This window comes from Diuraphis noxia, unplaced genomic scaffold, assembly GCF_037042655.1.
Source record: "Diuraphis noxia isolate RWA-SAM2 unplaced genomic scaffold, SU_Dnox_SAM2 contig0002, whole genome shotgun sequence".
Lineage (NCBI taxonomy): Eukaryota > Metazoa > Arthropoda > Insecta > Hemiptera > Aphididae > Diuraphis > Diuraphis noxia.
This window is the reverse complement of record NW_028301712.1, coordinates 41556070-41577490: the sequence shown is the minus strand read 5'-3', so window position 1 is coordinate 41577490 and position 21421 is coordinate 41556070. Positions and strand designations below refer to the sequence as shown.

Here is a 21421-nt window from a genome sequence, read left to right as displayed (position 1 = left end):
TCACAGAATTGATATTAATATTACTGATACTCATACAGAATATTGTTTGTTTATCTGTTTTATTATTATTTTCATTTATCACAATCACGAGCCGGAAACGATAGACTGGAGGGGTATGGAGGTATGGCTCTCAAATGTTTCGGTTTAGTACAAGTGTATACTGTTGTATGGTACAATACTACAATGGTGACTGTAACTGCTACCTGGTGTACTACACTACTACTAATACTAAATTGATAATTATTATAAAAGTCTTTATTTATAATTATAAGTTATAACTATCTACCTATATTCTATATTTTATGCAAAAGTACAAAACACGAATACGTACCTATTAACCTATTTAGACGTTTTAAAGTTTTTAAAGGCTTTAAGTTTTAAGAGTTTAAAATGATATAAAATAGATATTTAATTTTGTTTATAGCAATTATTTTATATGGCTAACAAATTTGTCAAGCATTGTGAAAACAGCGATGATTTTTAAATGACAATTGATGACTTTTTTGACAATAATCAAAGTATCAATTTTCTTTGTATTAAACATAAAAATATGTACCTAGGTACTAATTCACCTAGGTGAATAATATACAATGAAACCTCTGAATAGCAGACACCTCGGTCACCAAAATTTTGTCCGTTATTCGAAGGTGTCCATTATCCAGAAGGGATACATTTTTGAAATTTATTTGTTTAATAATGTACTATGTATGTATAATGTTATTAGTTATTACTTATCATTTATAGTAAATTATTACATTTTTATATTTTTACAAATGATTATTAATTATTATTATTTAAAGTATATGTTTACAACAGTGTCGCATTTAGGGGGGGGGGGGGGCACTGGCTACAACTGCCCCGGGCACCAGTAATTAGGGGACGCCAAAATGTTGTGGTCACAATAAGAAAAAAGAAATGAAAAATATGAAAATCTACTTATTAATTACAATTTTTTTTTCAAATTAACAGAGATGACATCAATTCAAGTCCGAAAGAATGCTGAAGTACTTAGAAATGAATACAAAGATGATCTCAGCACCTTATTTGCTAATGAATGTGTTCATTTTAGGAGTCACTTATTAAGTATTGATGATAAGGCTCCTAAAACTATTCAGGATATGTGTAGTTTTTTGAGGAAAAATGATTTAATAGGTATGTACCCTTATATAGATGTATCTCTCAGAATGCTGTTATGTACTCCTGTCAGTAATTACTCGACAGAACGGTCATTCTCGTGCTTGAAGCGTGTTAAAACTTATCTGAGGTCTTGTACCACTGAAGAAAGGCTTAATTATTTAGCTATTATGAACATAGAATTTGATATAACAGCTAACATTGAGTTTGATGACGTTATTCATGAATTTGCAACACTACAAAGTAGAAGAAAAATTTAAGTACCTATCTATACAAACAAATATTATATTATATTATTACATTGTTTTTATTAAAATTGTTAATACATTGTACTTATATAAAATATAATATTAATTTACATAGTTTATATGATTTTCTTATATTTATTCATCATGTACCTAAATATGTAAAAAAAAAAAAATTATATATTATAAATAGTGTTTAAGTGGTATACATTTAAATATATCTACGTCGAGAGGGCAAAGGGATCATGTAATTATTAAACAATATTATAAAAAAAACAGTAAAACAAATATTCTTTTCTTTGCTTAAAATTTTAAGGTTCACGAGGATCTATCTCTTATATTTTCTATAGGTAGGCCCTTAGAAGGGCGTCGTTTTTTTTTGCACCGGGGCGCAAAATGTCTAAATGCGGCACTGGTTTACAATTAAAATCAAAATTATGTAGGTACGTGTATTTTTAAATTATTTTTGTTTGAAAATATCGGTGAGCTCTGTCTGTTTATAGTTAGTAATTACACCGTCTCTGACCTCTGTGAAATACTGAAATCTCATCATTAAGGTGCGGTTTCGTTTCTGCAGTCGACTGCAACAGTGACTGCATACAGTGTACGTACATATAAGCTTATGGGTCCGATTTCGTTTATGCGACGGACGCACGTGCCGCTTGCGGTCGATTGCAGCGACTGGTGCAAGGACCAGTACAATGCAGTCAACTGCAGCGACTGTCTATAATATTCCTCCCACCTCATTCAAAAAATGATTTCTTTTCGGGACTTCAACTTTATTTAGTAAACTTATATCTACTCGTCTATCTTTGATGATCTTTGGAGATCTTCGAAGATGTTGACCTACCTACGTCAAGTGTACCGCCGTGTACCTCTTCATTGAATCTCCAACGGATGTATAATACCATTAGAAATATCATTCACTAATGTTACAGCAGAAGTAAAAATAGTACTGCCCTTAACCACTATTGATAAAGTAAAATTACTTACGCTATTTACAGCAGACAAAGCATCCTGTAAACTTGTTGTTTGATATTTTGAAGTTTCTGCTTCTTCAGTCTCGTATTCTTTCTCATTTTCGGGCTCATTAGGATCATCAGTGCTCATATATTAGATAGGTGCCGTGAGTGGAAATGATTTTGCCTAATTCAAAATATGTCTACTTCAATAACACTGCTGTCGATCAGTGTGATAAGAGCTAAAGTTTCTCCGTCTATTACGGATTGTTCTCCGGTATCAATTGTTTTTCCTAATTGTTCGTCGCCTTGGTGACTGAAACCACATCGCAAGAAGTATTTTTTTACAATTTCAAACTTCATTTGGGCTTGAGCAGAAGCCACCCAATACACACACAGCATCCAAAACATATTTTATCAGGCACGTCGCCAGGGGGGCCTTAGGGGGCCTGGCCCCCTAATAAATGTCAGTGGCCTCGGACTGGCCCCCTAAGAAATGTCAGTGGCCTCGGACTGGCCCCCTTGATTTTGATTTTTAAATATCATGGTGTGAAATATAATTGTCCCAAGCCGGTTAAATCCTAATTGTATACTATATGGTACTCCATAATATATAGTAAAGTTAACGATCGTATAGCAAAAATTAAATTCCGAAATTTTAAAAATATTCGTCAATAATACAAGATAGATAATAAGACGTCTATTAATAAATTGAAATCTAGGAATGCCAAATACGGGTATCGAACGCACATTTGATAAACACAACCATAGTAAAATAAATAATTTGAATTGAATAATTGCATACCTACATATTTAGATATTTTTAAAACTAAAAATCCTTAAGTCTTAATGATGATTTATTACATCGATTCAATTACTCTCTGTTAATATTATTTTTGATTAAAATTTGTCTATCAACATTCAACATCCTTATGTATAAATCTGTACTTTATAAAATAAAACTTTACCATTTGATTTTGCCCTGCAATTATGAACTGCACATGCAGGCATTATTTTATATATATGTATATGTATATAGAGTTCAAAAACCACTTGACTAACTAATTAAAAATAAAAAAGGATTCTAGAGTAAGTACGTAAGGAATGAATAAATAACACCAGTTTTGTGAATTTAGAATTTAGAATATTTTTATTTCTCTTAGACATGTACAGACAGGTTAATACACAGCAAAACATAACATTTTAATGTATATATGTCACCGGCAATATAGACAATTCAGGTATTTTGCAAACTAACTATGCATTATACATATTGCCGGTAACATATAATATACAATAAAACAACAGACATATTATTATTGAAATATACAATAAGATAAGAAATATAAAATGTAAAATAAGTTTAATTATAGTAGCAAATATAAAAATATTTATATATTTATTTTACTATGGCGCTAAGGAACTATTATAGTGCTCTAGTAGCGCGGTGTCTCTATGTTCATAAACGCAGTGCAATTGCAATCAGTAAAGATCGTAAAAAACCGTTGTCCCCCGAATGCACAAAAAGACAAGGCAATGCACTTGCGCGAACTAGGACGAAAACACGTATCGTGTCGAGCATATACTTTGTATTTATTTTACCATGGTATTGCCCACCATTGAATGTCAGTAGCATTAATCATAATCGTGGAGTTACACTATAATAAAGCCAATTTGTCACTCAGCCATCAGTTATGCACTTATGCTGAAAGAATTACGCATTCATACAATCATATCAGTTTTATAGCTCCAAATCAGGTAGCCAGTAGGAACGTCGATTTAGAGTGCGACTGACTTGTTCAACACTTTTATAACTTGCTCATTAGTCATTGCTGTGTTAGAACTCTCAAGTCTCAAATTCAAATATATCGTGTAAACTTTTAAAAACTTAATATCTATCATGATTTTAATGTAAATACGTATTAACTAGTCGATGGTCATAAGCAATTTCAATCACTTTTGCCGCATTAACATACTAAGCATCGGCCAAATGGCCCCCATAGGGGCGGTCGTTGTCGCTGTACATACGCGGCAAAAGTAATGGCACAGAGAGGAGGGGACCCACGTATGTCGTCGTCGAAATTATAGAATAATTTGAGCAAGCACCCAGTTCTTTTCCTCGCGCGTTGACGTCATAAATGGGCGGCCATTTAAAATTAATTGCTCCACGTGGAGCCGTTATTGGGTGTTCGATTAATTAGTAAACATTAAGTATGAGTAAATATGATAAATAATAACATAAAAAAAATCATAAAATGAAACTGTTGACCATGCGTTAAATTGCAATATTATGCGAGTAATAAAAAAAAACATGACATCGTTCTTAGAAACATACGATATGTTGATAAAAATGCCTATATTATACTTTTTATTTAATTTTTTTAGTAAGTATTCTGCTTAATAATATTTAATCGCATCCGGCACCGGCATGAACAGTACAAACGCATATAAAAGAGCGTAATGTTCAATGCATTGTCAGTTCCGCGTTGAGTGTTGACATACTATACAGACCTACCCAGGCTGACTGTAAGTATGTTCGACGGAGACAACACCGAATGTTCGGTAGTATCAATGAATTCTACATGCAAGAAGAGGAAGGCGGAAAAACCTGTTGCACCGATGAAGAAGGCAAAGACGACGTCAACAGCGTTCACGAACATTCCACTGTTGCAAATACGAGCAGCTATGGAGATAGAGAAGTTGAGTGTGGACAATTTGGTTCACGTAACTCAGATTTTGACGGATTTCAAACTGAAGGTGGGCACGCAATATCACATTTCAGTTTTGATAATTTTGATATCGCTATGGCACCCAGAACATTTTGCAACAATGATGAACCCAAAGAAATGGATGACTACGAACCTGACACGTGACGAGCGACTGCAGGAGGAATGCAATATGGGGGAGAGAATCAAGGCCATGTGTTGCTCGTGTCTCGCCCATTTATGAGCTCTTGCTTCGAAGAGTTGTGGATCGAATTTGTGACATCGATTTTCGAGGGAATGATCGATACATCAGCGACGTTATTGTCCCATGCGGACCTAACGGAGTTGATGAAGTTTCTAAAGAATTACAAAATATGTTGCGACAGTTCCCTCCAAAGCTCCCAGTCATCGTCACAGCCCATGCCCAATGGCGACCATGTCCATTGCGTCCACGTCTGCCGACAGTCAAACCCCGGTTGTCGCTGTATAATATGGTTGCAACGATCCGTCCTCTATCGCCAACATGGACGACGACGCGTTCGAAGACGCGTTTGGGCGATACGTCGTCGTCGGACTGGGAAAGCATCGTGCGATATTTTTCTATAGACAGGCGGGAACCCCAACAAATTGACGGCGTCGGTTCCTATGGCTCCACAGCTGCCCGAATTTGCGACAGTGGAATGTTGGTGAACGCTGTTGACGTCGTCTTTGCCTATTTCATCGGTGCAACAGGTTTCTCCGCCTTCCTCTTCTTGCATGTAGAATCCATTGATATTACCGAACATTCAGTGTTGTCTCCGTCGAATATACTTACAGTCAACCTTGGTAGGTCTGTATAGTATGTCAACACTCAACGCGGAACTGACAATGCATTGAACATTACGCTCTTTTATATGCGTTTGTACTGTTTATGCCGAATGACCTAATTATATTATTATTAAGTAGAATACTTATAAAAAAATAAAAAATGCATAATTTATGATATACGATATAATTTCTAAGAACGATGACATGTTTTTTTATTACACGCATAATATTGCAATTTAACGGATGATCAATACTGTAATTTTATGATTTTTTTTATGATATTATTTATCATATTTACTCATGCTTAATCTTTACTAATTAATCGAACACACAATAACGGCTCCACGTGGAGCAATTAATTTTACATAGCCACCCGTTTATGACATCATCGTACGAGGAAAAGAACTGGGTGCTTGCTCAAATTATTCTATAATTTTGACCACGACGACATACGCGGGTCCTCCTCTCTGTGTCATTACTAAGGTGCGGATTTGTATGTATTAAAAATTCAAAAATATGTACATATATATGTATTTAATTTTATCCAAATTTGTAATTAGAAATACAATATATTTTAAAAAAAAAAAAATGTTTTTTGGCTTTATCACATGCATCACCGTACAAAATATTTGAATCGGTACGAAATGTTTCGTTCGGAAAATCTCGCACGTACCTCATTATGAGGTCTATTTTTTTAAGAGCAACTTTCGGCATTTTCAATCAAACACAACAAAGATATAAAATAAGACTAATAATATAAGACTCAATAAATACGAAAAACACGAGGACACACGGACACTTCTCCAACGACTAAACAACAAATAACGAAATTAAATTTACTTTTATCGAAACACGTATAGCAATAATTGGGTCGATAATGTGTGGTATATGGACTAATAGTCGCAACACGCGATTAAAATTGCACACGCACGAACTGGGAAGATAACAACTCATAATATAAAACGGCAATACATTACTAATTCTGTAAATACCTCAATATTAACAAAAATATGTAATATCAGTAAAATATGTAATTTAGATTAAATATGTAATTTCAACCATAGCTTAAAATAATCAGATAATCCTGTAACATAAATCTGTAAATGAATCATTCGAATACTATCATTCATGACAAATATGTAAATACATACAAATCTGCACCCTATTAATGAGCTAACACACATCATACGACTTCAATGGCCTACTTTTAATATTTATAATATATGATTTACTTATGTTATATGTTCAAAATATAAAAATATGAAATTCAAAATAAAATTAAAATATATAATGACACTCTTTTTATTTTTCATACCACAAAAAATGAACAAGATTCATGAAAATAAATAATAAAAAATTATAATATGCAACATAGCAACAAAAAAAAAAAAAGCACAACAACTTGATAAATAGCACTAAAAATCTAAAATACTTTAAGTACGCAAAAAATAGCGTTATGAAATTTAATGATTTGAGTCCCTGCAGATGCACACAACAAATTTATAGATCACTCTAATATTTTATCTGTATCCTATAACAATTAACAAATGCTAAAAAAGCTTTGGCTATTAGTAATTAAATATTTTACAATATTTATTATAATCATGAAACTACATAAAGAACTTGGTTAATTTACACTAAATATAATAATTTCTTAAATTGCGCGGAAAAAATATAAAAATAATAATAATCTCTTTTCTTTAGGTTAGGCTCGATCTGTCACCCCAAATCAATATTTACAACTTAATCATCATTATCTTTTTTCTTTGTATAACAATACTTGTATACGACCAGGCGTGTAGCCAGGAGGGGGGGTGTTAAGGTGTAATAACACCCCCCCCCCCTCAGCCGTGGTATACTTAATATTTTTTTATCAAGATAAAGATGCATCATAAGCACGAATTATTTTAAATCATGATTTACACTTATTTATCAAAATGAAGTATATTAGTTTATATTACGATAACAATAATGTAAAGCACTAAAGCCGGGATCCGGCATTAATTACTATTTTAGACCGATCTGTGACGTTTTATCGATTACTCGTTTCATACACGATTTAATATACCTATCTTTTTATGCAGCGTGTAAGAAAACGTTTACAACTTCTTAGTTCTTAGTTCTTGATTATTTGATTATCATGATGAACTATCGTATATACCTACGTAAAGTTATCAATTTTGTGTTAATAATTTTTTCAATTAATTTTGAATAACAACCCCCCCCCCTTAAAAATTTGGGGGAATGAATATATAAGTAATATCATTATTATTAGCTACGTCAAAAACATAGAGATCCCAGCGATATTAATTAGAAACGAAAATACAATTTAAAAATACAAATATCTTGTGTTTATTTCGTATGAAAATTTGCGGAAAACGACGTTCGCCATAAATCATTATAAGCATTTATAACTACTGGTGCATAGGGTCCTATATCCTATTCGTGCATATAACACTATAGTGCTATATATATTGCTTATTATTAATATTAATTATGATGGAATTTTATTTTACGATCTATGGTAGTAATAACTGTGATAATCTATCAATTATATTGGTAAGTTCAATGCGACATTGCGCGATTAACGTCACGGCTGTAATGATCTATTTTTACGAATCGGACATTACTGCATGGGACGTATCTATAATTACTAAATCATAGAAAAACAAAAATCAATCAATATATTTTTATTTAATTCAAAGTAAATTCATGCTAGGCAGTATACAAAATATCAAAATATATGTAGTAGTTGTATTGTTATAACTACATTAAAAAGTTTAAAAAATATTGAAAAGCTTAATAAAATTAGATACAAAAATATAAAACGAATTAAAATTTATAAGAGTTTTAGTTTATTGCGTTGTATAATATTAAAATATAGGAACATCTGGGGATTTGGGAAGCTTGCAGAGTGTGCTTTTTCCTATAATTTATTAATTTATTTTCCTCGGTACAAAATTTTAAAATTAACGTGATATTAAACAATAATTTTACAAGGGTATATATGTAGACACTGTGTTTATTGGCGAAATCGGGTGACTTTGGCCTAGAGCACGGTCTCTAGGTGGGCGTTGCATACCTAACCACTTAAATAAATCATTTCATCATTATCACAGAACAATATATTATTATAAAATTTCCACTGGCCACGTTGATAACATTCTATCAGATTACGGATACGGCACAACTAGGTATTATACGCATACTTTTACTGCATACCAAAATAGGATACAGAAACACGAGTGTCTATTTTATATTATTCTTTAATATAATAATAAGCTATAGTATTTAAAGCTAATAAATAAATAACAATCTTGTTGCCATAGCAAAAATAAGTGTTGAAAAATATATTATCGTGATATATTATTTCATTCTTAATTTACTATATTTGAAGCGGTCACATATTATACTTCGTTAATTTGTTATTAAAAGTTATTAAGTATATTTGTATTCTTGTACCTATAGAATTGTTGAGATATATTAAGTGTTACTTAATTTTATTAATCAAAACAACTGTAATATTTAACGATCATGTCAATTATCCGCGAATTGAAGATGTCAAAAGGTGATAATACGCAGAATGCATCGTCCAAAAATGATCTGAGCGATTTCAACGATATTCAGGGAAATCAACGGAACATTTTGGAAAGTCAAGGTCTAGCTAGTTTGCAACCGGATGAAAGAATTAGGTCTGTGCCAGAGATAGAGAGATCTTCTGCCGGCGATCCACTCGTGCCGTCCACGACCGATTGTACGTTGCAGGTTTTATCTGATCTCCGTACAAATCAGCCAAAAGATCTGGAAAGTCATGGGCCCGTGGATTTATCGCTGAGCAGAAGATATCATTCAATGCCCAATATGGCATTGCTTCAGACATCTTCTGTCGCCGAGAACTGCCCCGAAGAGTCGAATGTCACGATGGATACTCTGTCCAGTGACTCATCAAGGCTAGAGGATTCAGTGATGGTGACTCCAGACGAACATACTGCAGGACCGATCCCTACCATTATAGCGGCTTATGAGAGTCCAACATTTTGTTATCATATTGGATTCATGAGTGCGGCAGCACCAGTGATGCCTGCCATTGCAGCATCTGAAATTCATGATCTCGAGAATTCGCCACCACACAGACGAGCAGTATCGATGCCCAACATTTCAATACAGTTTGGTGAGGTCAAGTCTGAAGGCGGCTTGACGAAACTTCCAGAGTCAGTTAATTTCCTGGAACCGACAATCGACGTCGGCTGTAGTGACGATGCAGAGCCGACGATAACCCCGGTTATTGTAAAGCGACGTAAATCATTGTGGAGTAGGACAAAGAAATTCTTCCTGCTAATGATTTGTTGTGGCTCTAGTAATATGCCCATAAATTAAGTGTTGATTATTTTACAATATAATATAATATGATGCAATGCGTATAATTTAATAATATTATCTATTTAATCGTGTTGTATATTCACGAAACTTTTCAAATTAATTTAAATTGAAAATAAAATATTTATTTTTGCATCTAAAATTTTAATATTGAATATCAGGTACCTTAAAAGCTCATATAAGTATATATCTATTGTCTACTTTAAACAATTTTAATGTTTTAACAGTCAACACGTAAAATATGTATTTTCGAAAATTTTATATGATTTTTAAATCATTACATTTAGTTTACATTATCTATACATACGACTACTATCAAAGTTTTAATATTATGGTAGGTACTTAAAAATAAAATTTGTTTGTATAAGAAGACTTCGCTTGAAAAAGATTTGTATCGATGTATACTTGTCTAATGTCTAGGATTTCGGTGGCATATTCTTCATAAATTTATTTTTAATGCTAACTTAGTGGCCAAATTCTGAACATGTAAAAATTATCAATCTCTAAATGTGCGCTAGAACAATGTTTTTAAAAACTAATTGTCATACAAATGATTCCATTATACTCAGTTATACATAGATTTTAAGTAATATTTCTTTTGTTGTAGTTTATACGAAGCCGTGGCTTTCACAAACCTGACTATCCATACGTTGCAGTTATAACCACTCAAACGTACATGTATTATGGTGATAATTGCAACGTATGGATAGTACAGGGTTTGTGAAAGTCACGGTCTTCGTATAAACTACAACAAAAGAAATATTACCTAAAATCTATGCATACCTAACTGAGTATAATGAGAATCATTTGTACGACAATTAGTTTTTAAAAACATTGACCTAGCGTACATTTAGAGATTGATAATTTTTACATGTTTAGAATTTGGCCACTAAGTTAGCATTAAAAATAAATTTATGAAGAATATGTCACCGAAATTCCTAGACAAGTATACATTGATACAAATTCTTTTCAAGTGAAGTTCTTATAAAAACAAATTTTATTTTTAAGTACCTACTACCTACCATAATAAAAAAACTTTGATAATATCCGTATGTATAGATAATGTAAACTAAATGTAATAATGATTTAAAAATCATATAGAATTTTCGAAAATACATATTGTGCGTGTCGACTGTCAAAACATTGTAATATTGTTTGGTTTAAAGTAGACAATAGATATATATTTATACGAGCTTTTAAAGTATCTAATATTAAAAATTAAAATTTTAGATATTAAGAGAAATATTTTATTTCTAACTCAAATTAATTTTAAAATTTTCGTGATTATGTCGATTTTTTTTCAAAATCCTAACTTAATTTATTCTGAATTTACGCTATATATTTTTTTTTAAATAACATTAAGAGCAACCGCCTTATGAGACTTTGTATTACATTTTCAAGTTTATTCAAATATTGAAAGATCATTTATTGATGAAAAAAAAAATATTATTCAAAGTTCCTAATTTAAAAAAATAAACTAGCTATAAACTATGGCGCCGAAGTCCTATAAATCTATAGTAGGGTGAAAAATATTTCAAGATGCCTAATATCTTAATATCGGTAAAAATGGAATACCGTGTAGAGGAAAATGATCAATATGAAGCGGCCCTATCCTAAATTTTCAAAATGTAACCTAAACATAAGGTTTGGCTATCCTGGTCATAACCGTGTTATTTCCCCTTGTCATAACCATATTACTTTCCCTTGTCTCCTTTACATCATCAGCTCATTCCGCCCATTAATATTTTTTCTCTTTGTTTTTATTTGTTCATTTAAAACTTTTAAAGAACACCTCCATACAACTTCGTCTCCTCACCAGCTACAACACCTGCGTCGCCGAACTCCATCGAAACTTCGGTCACCCCGTGGTTCGTGTCGCGAGCTAAACGCCGCATTTACACGAGACCCAGCGGAGCCGGAGGAATCCGATGCGTTGTTTGTGGTGTGGACTGATCATATTTAAATGAGTTATGACTCTATGAGTGTGTAAATTAAAAATATTATTGAAAATTACACATGAGTTCTGTAATTCATTTAAAAATCTTCTTAAATGGGAATTTTTGATTTGTACGAGTATCATAATAAATGTAGGTATTCATTATTTTAAATTTTTATCATTATTATTTCCTAAGTATTTAAGACCTAATGAAAAATATTATACATCGGGTGTATGTAATAGAAAATTAGGAATATTATTTACTAAATACTCGTACCTCTGAATAATATTTTATGTTAAACAAAAAAATGTTCAGAAATTTTTTTTATTACTAAAAGTAAGTGGTATTAAAGCTAAAAAATAAAATAATTTGTAAATAATTGTTGTTTAAAATATTCCATGTAATTTTGTTAAGCTACAATTTCATATAATTTTCTTTTAAAATCTATTTAATACAAGATTTCTTATAAGTTTGTCAACAATTTTTTTTATATGCATTTAAAGTTTAAATTTTTACTAAATATGTAAATATTACGGCAAGTTCAAATTATCTTAGATAGAAATTCATAAAAATTTTTTTTTTTGAATCTAAGATTTGGAAATTCAATTCAAGATTCCCTATACATTTGTCTACCTTTATCAAAAATAAAAAAAAATGTCCACTAGAAAGTCAAATATTTTAATAAATAATAATAATCTATAATATATCATAGACAGATAAATCGTCTCCGCTCAGAATCGTTTTTCGTATACAATGATATAATATCATTGGATTCAAATTTAATTCTATCTACTTGTAACCCACTGCACAGCAGAGCGATATTTACTTATAAGTTATTATTTTCAATTATCTAAAATGTATATTTTATTATCATAAATACTATATAAAATTAAAACTGTGATATTCTTAATAATTTTTATTTTTGTAAATTACACAATACTATAAGATGCACAATATAATGCGCTAAAAATTGCATTTCATTTTTTGTTTATCATTCTGTTATAAATTCTAATATCAATTTGACATTATCTAATAATTGATTACCTAAAAATATTTCAAAGTATAGTGAAACAGTTTTAGAGACAGAAATTATCATTTTTAATCCGGAAAAAAATTACTTCAATACGTAGTTATTAATATTTTTTATACAGATTTATGTAGTTTGTTAAATGTATACAAAAAGCATGTAAACTAAAACTCTGATTCAAAAATAGGTATATATAACGTGTATTTGCAAATTTGCAATAAAAGTCCGTGCTGCCCGGTCACCGTTTTCTTCGAGTGCTATACTGACACACTGACTGATCTGTTTTAAACAGTATTATGTGTGTATGTGATGAATGTGCGACTCAGGAGAAGTGAACGGGTTCGCCGATCAAAACTTGGAGTGCTAGTATGCGGGTAGTGTGTATAAATTATGTAGGTGTGTACTTGAAGCATAGGCGTGCGCAGGGGGTATGCAGGGTATGCAGCTGCATACCCTGAAGTTCTGTGAGGGGCGAACATCGACTCTGGAAAATTGAAACATCCAGTTATCAACTACCAAGTATTTGCGAAATACATCCTTCTTGTATTGTGTAATGGTATTTATTACAATAGTTTTTTAATTAAACAGTAGGTTTTTCAATATTTGTGAATTGTGTATACATACATATTATCAGAATTTTACGAGCTTAAAATAACTTTCAGAGCGCTCTGTCAGTCTTCTCTTCTGCATATCCTGAAAAAGAGGCCTGCACACGCCTATGACTTGAAGCTAATGAATGAAAGGATAACTATAGATTTATAATAAGACGAATATTTGGTATTGAATTGCTGGTTTAATACAATATTATAAATAATACATAATATAATAATTGATATTCCAACAACCGAGTGATACAAAGAGCCGCCCCGCAAAAATTAATACCTGACTTTGAGTTGATATCGATTAAAGGTTTAGAATACCTACAATATACCTAAACGTAAAATTATAACGGTTGTTGAATTTCAAGATACATAAGAACCGCTGCACATGAATTGCGTCCCAAATTCCCTTTTCCGCATGAATTGCGTCCCAAAGATATTTAACGACTACACGAATTGCGTCCCAACCATATTTAACAACTACCCGAATTGCGTCCCAACGTAAAAAAATTATTTTCCTTCTCATTTCATACAGACTAAGGACTGTCGATATCAAATTACGACTATCGGTAGGTTAAAAATATTGTTTTTTATCATTGTTATGCAATTATATGTAAGTAAAATAAAATGTGTAGGTTAATAATATAATAATAATAATATAATAGTTTAAAACAAATATATATATATATAAAAATTATAATTAAAAAATTAAAAAATTGGTAAAAACTTGAATGTTACTTTCTTAATATAATCAAGGCGGGTTAATTGGCCACTTTCATATTTTGCCATATTTTGTCTTAGTGAATTTTCTTTTTCACATACCATCATTCGTCTGTTTTTAATTACATGAATATTTTGTTGTTTAATATAAGTTTCTTTTTGTACATTTTTTAAAACATCTATAAATTGAAATATATTCGGGTGTGCTGAGTAAAGCATACTGTTAAACTTGGAGTGGAAGGCTTCACAACTAATTATAGAACATGAGTACATTGCCCATACAGAAGACGGGAAATCACAATCAGGCTTTATGTATGTATTTAATATATAATCGGAAAATTGCTGTACTTTTTCATTTTCGGGTAAAATGGATACAATATCGTCAGTAAAACAATCCTCCACTTCATCTGGTTTTAAAAATGGGAGACCAAAAAAATATTTAATTATAATAATTTATAAGCAATCGTTTAAACAAAACCGGACGCAATTCATGCAGTAGATTAGATAATGCCGGACGCAATTCGTGTACCCGCTTATCAAATTTTTTATTTCGGGACGCAATTCGTGTGTAGCCATAAGAACGTAGTGTGATTTATTTTTTCCAATATTTAACTTATCTTAGATAATTTTTTGTCTAAGTTTAAAATTTTTTTCTTTGCTTCTTGAAATGCATTTGACTGCGGGTGCCCCACGCCCTTGCACCCCTTCTCATTATATATTTGACTCATTTAATCGTAGTATTTTTTTAATTTCAACTGGTAACCGGGTAGTCTCTAAATAATTATTCTATATAATAAACTAATAATTTTGAATAGTTTTTACGGTTTCTGAATTTATAAGTTACAGACTGCAGTCTGTACCTTGTGTTTATTTTATACAGTATAATTTTTTCTAAATTTTGTTTTTGCTTCTTGAAATACATTTACCTGCGGGTGCCCGTGTTCCCCTTCTCATTTTGTTTTTCATTAACTCAGTTTGGTTACCTCCCTCCCCTCTCATACCAAAAAAATATTTTTTTGTATACGCACCTACTAAATATGACACAATTTTTCAACCCATTAATAGTATGTTCCAAGACAAAAAATTGATGGAATATATATGATATATCTATTTAATTCACTATTAAATTTATTTATTTGTATATTGTTTAAAAATTAAGAAACAAACGATTTTTAATATTATTAAAAGTAGGAATTATTTTTTACTTTTCAATGATTAAATTCCTCCCAAGAATTTTTCCATTTTCAATTGTATCATAAGTACACAAATAGGTATAAAAATTATACAGAGTGATTCTTTTATCAAACAACACTTATAATATGGTGTTTGTGTGTAAATACTACCTAACATACACCTAAGACACACAAACACCACCCAAAACCACCCAACTTTGGGAGGCTACAGGCTATATCTTGTAAACGGATTAACGAAAAATGAAAATTTAAACGTGAAAATTCATTGAAAAAAATAGCCTTTTTAGTTTATGAAATTTTAAATATAGGTTGTCATTTGAAATTCAAAAGTTGATAATGGTTAACCTGATAAATATAAGGGTGAAAATATTTAAAAATATATAGTTCTAGAACAAGATGGTTCTAAAATTTTGAAAAAAGTCACTAGTTTTTGAAATAATGAGTGTTGTTTGATAAAAGAATCACCCTGTATGATAAAAAAATAAAAAAAAATATATTTATATAAAAGTTATTATGGGTTTGTGATAAACGAACTGCTGATAGTGTGGTACTGATAATAGGCGCTGTTTCTAGACCATATAGTAATATAGTAATGTGAATCTAAGCTCGTGTTATTATTATTATTATTATTATACATTTATATATCCTGATTCCTGATAGCGGGAAACAAAGTTTAAACGAGAATTGTGACTTATTCGTCGGCTATTATTTAGGCTTAGGGGCTTAGCTACTAGCTGTCTGGCGTCTGTCTACCACTGTCCACGACGTACTTTAATCGCCGAAGTGATGTCCAACGTTGACGTTTTGGAGCAATTGCAGCTGGTGCTCAGGCCCGACATGTCGGACCGGCAGATTGTGTGCGTCGAGGAGACCGACACCGCTAAAGGGGACATGATCTCATCGTTTTACATGTGGTATGTATTCACGAAGACTGATCTACCTGTGTGTATGGTTGGTCTCCGAGACACGTACGGTCACTACCAGAACATAGGCCTGAAGTTCCATTACAACCTGCTGTCTATGTCCAATCAAAAACGATTTTCATTTGTTGAGTCTATCATGTCCATTGATGGTCTGGCTGGTTGTGCGCGAGAGCTGCTAGAAAGATATCCCACCGGTTCTGTCTACATGGTAGTCGATGACGCCAGCTCACTTTTGTTGTTGGGTGAGAGGCTTGAAGACATTGTTGGATTTCTGATATTTGTCAAGCAACAACCTCGCCTTTGCTTAGTCCTTGGTTGTTGGAAACATAAGGCTGATGAAGCAGCTAAGAGGTTAGCAGCTGCTGTGTCGCATCTGGCTGACATCAGTATAGCACTGGCACCATTAGTCACAGGGTTTTCTAACACTGCAACAGGCACTATGAGGATTACTTCACATGGATCATTGAACCATATAGATGACGTATCTTATCTATACAAATTAGCCGACAATGGTCTTAAGTTAACATTAAATTCAGGCAATGTCAGATAAAACCATTAGATATTTAAACATTTTATGAGCTGTTGTAATGTGACATGAATCAATCCACACTATTTGAATTAAATTAATTTAATATATTGTTAATAAATATCAACCAACAATAACTTGTCTTTTTATTTAAAAACATGTTTAATATAAGCAAGCAAACACACAATAACAACAGTAAAAATTCATTAACCATTAGTAATAATCACAGATCACAAAGAATTAAAAGTAGAACATAATTTTATAACAATTAGATCTTTTTTTTAATAAACAAATAATAAAATAACCTTATTCTTGATATGAAGGTGAATTCATTATTTTACACAATTTATTTTATTTTATAACACTCATATAATGATGTAATAAATTCTATTAAATAATCTAATCAGTAACAATAAAAAAAAGTTAAATAGTTCCTACTTCCATGTAAAATTTTAGATATAATTACACTACATTCAAATACATTTACAGTTTTTAATCATTAATAATATACATATTAAATAATTTATATAATAATGGTATAGATTTTATCAGCAACTGTTATGTGAATATAAACAAGTTTATTTATTATCATTTTTTTTTTTAAATATTCTATTTTTACATCAGATCAAAATGCATTGACTTAATAATAAACAGCAGTAAAATATTTAAAAAAGTAGGTATTCTATACTCAATGGATTTTTTTAAATATAGGAATGTACTATGTGATATTTAGTATTAAAAATTATATTGTTATTAATATAAATTAAATAGATAAACACAATGTAATAACAAGCAATATTAATGTATTTTTATATTTGGGTTATCAGAGATTTTACACCACATTTTTGTAAATAGATTTAATTTTAATAAAAATTTGTGTAATCCTTAAAAATGGTTTTATTTCATAATAAATTAAATAGAACTAATTCAGTATTTTAGTCTACAAGAAAATGTTTATAATTTTAAAATTTTAACAATTAAATGAAAATGTCAGTTGTTTCTAAATTACTGCAAAAATAATAGTGAATAATAAAATAAATATTTGCATATTTGGTACCCAAATTAAATAACAGTTGATATAAGTTTTAGCTAAGTCCAAATATTAAATTATATGGGAATCAGACATGAATATACCTATATAATTATAAGTAACTTTAAATATTAAATAATAACTATTGTTGTAAGTAAAATGTGTAGATACTATTATGTAAGGCAGCAATGTTTTTAAAAGCCTTCCCAAAATCAATGGACGGTATGAGAAATAATAATAGTAATAGGTAATCATAATAATTGTACTGTTAAATTACATTTGACAACTTCAAAACTGTAGCTTGATTACTTCGCTTAAGCACCAATTCACATTTTGGTTGAAGCCAAGGTTCACCATCAACCTGAACTGGTAATTTTTGCAATAATTTTACCTGTCATTGTAAAATTATTATAAGCAAGTACCAAAAATGTATTGATTGCATAAAAATAAACGTGTAACTTACTCTGATTACAGATGCTTGACCAATTCTTATAGGTTCAGCAATTCCCATTTTTAGCTGCGCAATATGTACAGAAGATCGTATACCAAGTACTTCTAACAATCCATCATCCATAAATTGTGCGCCAAACTCATTACCATCGTTAGCTCCTAATTTCCATAAATTTACACCAGCACCCCAAGATTCAATATTCACAATTACAATGGATTCTATATCTGGTAAAACTATTTTTTTGTCATCCATATACAACTCAATCATATCAGGAAGTCCTTTACACTGATGTTCTAAAAATTGTTGTGTACCACAACCTACATATATGATCTTATTCAACAGTGTACTATTAAATAAATATAATGGTGACTTTCTAGTACGATGAAAATCCAATGTTATTTGAGCGTCCAAACCAATTCCTAAATAATTATACATTGTGATAGTGTTTGTTATTTTTATCTTCTTCAACACATTTGACAAAATGTTCACTTTCCATCTGTATAGTAAAAAATAATGAGTATTATTATTTAGGTTAATTTTCTTCCTATAACAAAATAAAAAAATTGAATTAACCTATCTAATTTAACAACTGAAATATTATCAAAAGCATTCATTATTCCAGAACAATCAGAATCAGAATATGAAGTTCCCCATCCCAACACCCTAGACAAGTCATTGCCTGTACCAAGTGGTATAATACCTACGGCAGGATCCATCTGAAAATTTTCATTTTACTATTAAAATTTTTATCATTGATAACAATAGTGGATTAATAATTACTTTTAATTGTAAATTATGAATGCTGTTTAATACACCAGCTACTGTACCATCACCACCAGCCACCAATATATAAACACATTCAAGTTGTGCGGTTTTTAACCAATTTAAAGCTTTTTCTGGAGGACAGTCAATAACATCATACACCTGAATAGGATTTAGTAGACGCCGAAAACGTGAAATTATTAGTGCTCCATCATTATTACCAGACTTCTTGTTTGCTAAAGTATTACATTAAACATATTTGGAAATTTGATTTGATAACATTTTATAAATGCTTACCCAATATGATTAATGGTGTCCACGTATCCCAACCAGGGTGAATAACTTTTTCAATTGTTTGCTTGGATATATTTTTTAATTGACTATTTGTTTTTATACAAAATGGTGGTATAATATATTTACGATATATTCCAAAATCACATTTCTGAAACAAATTATAACAAAAAACCATGGCTGTCAAGAAATATAAAAGCAGCAGTAATTATTGATTAATATTTCAATAACTTTTTTAATTCGGATATCTTATAGAAATGTATGGTTTTAGTTATATTTTTTTAATTATAAATATATCATACATCTAACAATGATTAAATAAATATAAATTAACTATTTTACTTTTACTTTCAGTTTGATAATTATAAACATTTAAAGTCTTAAAGGAGTGACTGATACCTGATTAAATTGAGTTATACAATTTGCATGTAAAAATCTCCTACACCATAAACATTGGAAAAAATGTCCAAGAATACTATCAGTGTCATCATCTGAGGAACAAACACAACATGTAACATCAATTGACAGAGCTACAAAAAAAAATAATTATAATAATTAATAATACCTCAAGGAAATTTAAACAATAATTATGATAAATTGATTTATTACATTTGTTCCAGTGGTGTATGAAAGTCTTAGATGGTCTATTGGTACTTAAAATCTTACAACATATTCGTTTGTTAGCTTTTTTTACACAGCCTATGTCAACAAAAATCTCACAATTATCACAATATCGAACTTTAGATCCATGTGTTAATGTTTCACAAACGGTACAGGCATTTGGATCCTATAAATAATAATAAATAGAAATTTTTTTTTTAAAACATTGAATGTACCAAGACTACTTGTTTAATACTTACACTTAATATGTAAGTTGGTTTTTCAACCCACACATGAGATGATAAACCTTTGTCAGCCACATCATTTTCAGAAGACAACCATCTGAATGCTTTAATACTAAAGACAAACACTACAATAGCGATTAGAAATGCAATTAAACTGGACGTCACTAAATCATCTGTATCCAAATACATGGTAAATCTGAAATAAGTAGGTTAAAAATGAAAAGAACCTCATATACAGATAGAATATATAGATTCACGGAAGTGTACCTAATACATTAAAACGGTTAACTAATTATATAAGTAGGTAATATCATTATCGATTTACTTTTCGAACTCAGCTAAGCTGTAACCATTCCTATGTTAAAAAATGAAAATATAACTGACAGCGTTTCGGCGTTGCGCAGTATTCCGAACATAATATCTGACTCAGGCAATTTTGAACAATAAAATGTACGAGGGTTATTGTTTTTAAATGTTTAATATAGATATTGCTGATATAGTACCCAAAACGTTTTGGTTTTATTTTCATCAATTAAAAATTGCTGGTAACTACTAACTAGTAAGTGTATAATATAGTAATATAATTTGTATTTTAATATTATTTTAGTTCCTTGCCTCCTTGGTATTATTTATACTTTATTCCATTAATCCAAACACCAAAATAGAAATATCTAAAAATGATAACAATAAATTCGATTATACCATAGAACAGATTATACAGCAGCTGATAGGTAAATCTATAGATAATAAAGAAATGGCTGTCAGCATTTATTTTTATCAGTGTTCCGAGTCTGATAGAAAAGTGAGGTGATTTTTTTTCTTCTAGAGAAAATATTTTGTTTTCAAAGTTATTTAACTTTTAATATTCAACTATATAATATACCTAGTCA

The 21421-nt window shown here is 30.6% G+C and overlaps 2 protein-coding genes across 3 annotated transcripts; one reads left to right on the top strand and one right to left on the bottom strand.

Moving 5' to 3' along the window:
- The first annotated feature begins 16289 nt into the window (after window positions 1-16289).
- Window positions 16290-17289, top strand: LOC107165573 (elongator complex protein 6-like). The gene has a single exon (XM_015513874.2). It carries the CDS (start codon window positions 16490-16492, stop codon window positions 17174-17176), a length of 687 nt encoding a protein of 228 aa, XP_015369360.1. The 5' UTR covers window positions 16290-16489; the 3' UTR covers window positions 17177-17289.
- Window positions 17290-17790: 501 nt separating this feature from the next.
- Window positions 17791-21191, bottom strand: LOC107165565 (diacylglycerol kinase epsilon). 2 transcript variants are annotated; one of them, XM_015513863.2, is made up of 9 exons: window positions 20799-21191; window positions 20547-20727; window positions 20296-20473; window positions 20086-20216; window positions 19693-19837; window positions 19414-19631; window positions 19207-19349; window positions 18646-19129; window positions 17791-18573 (listed from the first exon to the last, which is right to left on the bottom strand). In XM_015513863.2, exons 2-9 carry the CDS (start codon window positions 20718-20720, stop codon window positions 18451-18453), a joined length of 1596 nt encoding a protein of 531 aa, XP_015369349.1. In that variant the 5' UTR covers window positions 20721-20727; window positions 20799-21191; the 3' UTR covers window positions 17791-18450. The 2 variants fall into 2 exon arrangements, with proteins under 2 accessions (XP_015369349.1, XP_015369348.1); XM_015513862.2 differs by having other exon boundaries at window positions 17793-18573; window positions 20857-21191.
- Between the last annotated feature and the right edge of the window lie 230 nt (window positions 21192-21421).

What these genes read in the sequence shown, in the direction of transcription:
- LOC107165573 (XM_015513874.2), top strand. Translation starts at nt 16,490, where the DNA reads ATGTCCAACGTTGACGTTTTGGAGCAATTGCAGCTGGTGCTCAGGCCC.
- LOC107165565 (XM_015513863.2), bottom strand. Translation starts at nt 20,720, where the DNA reads ATGTATTTGGATACAGATGATTTAGTGACGTCCAGTTTAATTGCATTT. An exon ending in GTATAACTCAATTTAATCAG is followed by an intron (nt 19,838 to 20,085) that starts GTATCAGTCACT and finishes AATTTGTTTCAG; the next exon opens with AAATGTGATTTTGGAATATA. An exon ending in GTCAAGCATCTGTAATCAGA is followed by an intron (nt 18,574 to 18,645) that starts GTAAGTTACACG and finishes TTACAATGACAG; the next exon opens with GTAAAATTATTGCAAAAATT.